Source organism: Sebastes fasciatus, chromosome 1, assembly GCF_043250625.1.
Source record: "Sebastes fasciatus isolate fSebFas1 chromosome 1, fSebFas1.pri, whole genome shotgun sequence".
NCBI lineage: Eukaryota > Metazoa > Chordata > Actinopteri > Perciformes > Sebastidae > Sebastes > Sebastes fasciatus.
Genome location: NC_133795.1, coordinates 40,160,068 through 40,162,389, shown reverse-complemented (window position 1 = coordinate 40,162,389; position 2,322 = coordinate 40,160,068). Strand labels below are relative to the sequence as shown.

The 2,322-nt window shown below is 41.9% G+C and overlaps 1 protein-coding gene across 1 annotated transcript; it reads left to right on the top strand.

Annotated features, from left to right (window-relative positions):
- Positions 1 to 374: 374 nt before the first annotated feature.
- Positions 375 to 1,304, top strand: LOC141777975 (olfactory receptor 52N5-like). Its single transcript, XM_074652410.1, has one exon. The coding sequence runs from the start codon at positions 375 to 377 to the stop codon at positions 1,302 to 1,304; it is 930 nt and encodes a 309-aa protein (XP_074508511.1).
- Positions 1,305 to 2,322: the final 1,018 nt, after the last annotated feature.

Genomic DNA, 2,322 nt, shown 5'->3' with positions numbered 1-2,322 from the left:
ACTTCCTACTCTTACTGTACGAGTAGATCGTTTGCTATTGTACATTGTTATCTTGATAGCTACTCTCTGATGACTGTAAAAAGAAGAGAAAAAAGGCGCTGACGTTGGGGAATTGGCTCGTGGCTCTGCTTCAACTGTGAGACAGCCTGTGGACGGCCGACCAAAATTCGGGAAGAGTTAATCGTTCCTCGGTCCCCCCCTGTACACTGCACGGCAAACGATGCCCGACGCAGCTGAAATTCGATCCAACTCTAAAATGAGTCTCGCGGATCAAAATTCGGGCTTAAATCGTCCAGTGTATGCCCAGCTATACTTTATACTTGATAATGAGAATGATTTATTTTTGCTTTATGCATTTTTCGTCCCCCTGCAGTATGAACAACATGACTTTCAACATGGATATTCTGTTCCTGGAGGGGTTAAAGGTCACCCCCCAGTCCTCTGTTCCAGCCTTCATCCTCCTCCTCCTCATCTACATCTTCATCATGGTGTCCAACATCGGCCTGGCGGTCCTGATCTTCATGGAGAGGAGCCTCCACCAGCCTATGTACCTTCTCTTCTGCAACATGAGTATTAATGATGCGTTCGGGACGACGACCATCATCCCTCGCTTGTTAAGTGACATTTTTATTCCGATCACAGAGCGGTACATTCATTATTATGAGTGTGTCATTCAGGCTTTTTGTGCTCACTTTCATGCAGGCATCTGTCACACTGTGCTCATGATCATGGCCTTCGATCGCTATGTGGCCATCTGTAACCCACTGCGATACGCCACCATCATGACCAACAGGATGGTGGTGAAGCTGTCGTTGTCGGCCTGGGGGGTAGCTTTCTTGTTGGTGGGGATCCTTGTGGGCCTCAGCGTCCGCCTGTCACGCTGCAGGTGGACTATATTCAACCCATTCTGCGACAACGCCTCCTTATTCAAGCTGTCCTGTGAAAACGTTCTCATCAACCATATATACGGCCTCGGCACCGCCGTAGCCACGATGGCGTTCTCCGTCAGCAGTGTAATGCTCACCTACCTGAGGATTGCCAAAGTGTGTTTGAGTAGTAAGAACAAGGCTCTGAACAGCAAAGCGCTGCAGACCTGCGCCACCCACCTGTCGGTGTACATCATCATGCTCTTTTCGAGCTGCATCATCATCGGCCTCCATCGTTTCCCTCACTTGTCAGACCACAGGAAGCTGGCGTCCATCTTGTTCCACTTGGTTCCTCCCGCTATGAACGCTGTTATCTACGGACTGCAAATCAAAGCAGTCAGAGAAAAAATTATCATCATATTTACAAGGAAAAAATGATGGTGACCATGTGAAAATAAATGATAAAACTGAATTAGATCCACTATGTGATACTGTGTTATTAAAATATCTGCTCACTCTATCTACAGTTGGGTTCCAATAACTGGTTCTGTTTTGGATCTTGTTCCAGGTTCATAAAAGACCCGGATGTTCTGTGGCCAACAAATGTCTAATTGAATCTTGTGTCTCTCTTGGCTCTATTTTATTACCTCCACTAAATGATTAATATAACTAATAATAATATGTGAAACCTTACAGTGTTAATGTGTGCATCTAAACCATGTAAGGTTAAGCACAAAGAAACAAATCAAAACAACTGCGTGATGTCAACTATGTGATGTTAATTGTTCAGGTGTAATTGGCTGCAAATTAAATTAACCTGTGTAGGTTGCAAACTAATGAGATGAGAGAGTGTGAACTGGAATGATATTACCCTGTGTGGCTGTGACCATCACAATGAGTAACTTCAATGGGAAATAAAAGAATGACAGAATATATAGTCCAACATTAAATATTACCAAAAAATATATTTATAGATTTTGATAGTGACAAAGGAGTTGCCGAATCCAATCAAAGAGGTGATGGTCCCAATCTGGGAGGTTCCGGATCATATTCCGGCAGGGTCCAGCAAAAAAGTAAGCCCTGGGTGAAACAAATTAAAAACAATTACTCAAAAAGGGCCCAAATGAAACTTGGCTGTTGTTTGGATAATGTGCTCTCTCAAAGATGACTTTTTTTAATTTTGTGAACACACAATAATAACATGCGCATACAGGATAATAAATTTATCATTATATGATATACTATTATATTTTAAGGATATTATCTTGTTTGCACAAGATATTACTGCAATATTCTCTTCCCAGAACTAGAGGAAGCGCACATTGTGCTTAAATGACTTTATTAAACTCATTAATAATAGAAATCACAAATCACATTACAGAAATCATTAATATGTTAGCTTAAGCAGCTGTCTAGCCTCCAATAAAGGAGCATACAAAATAATAATTTGTTATCT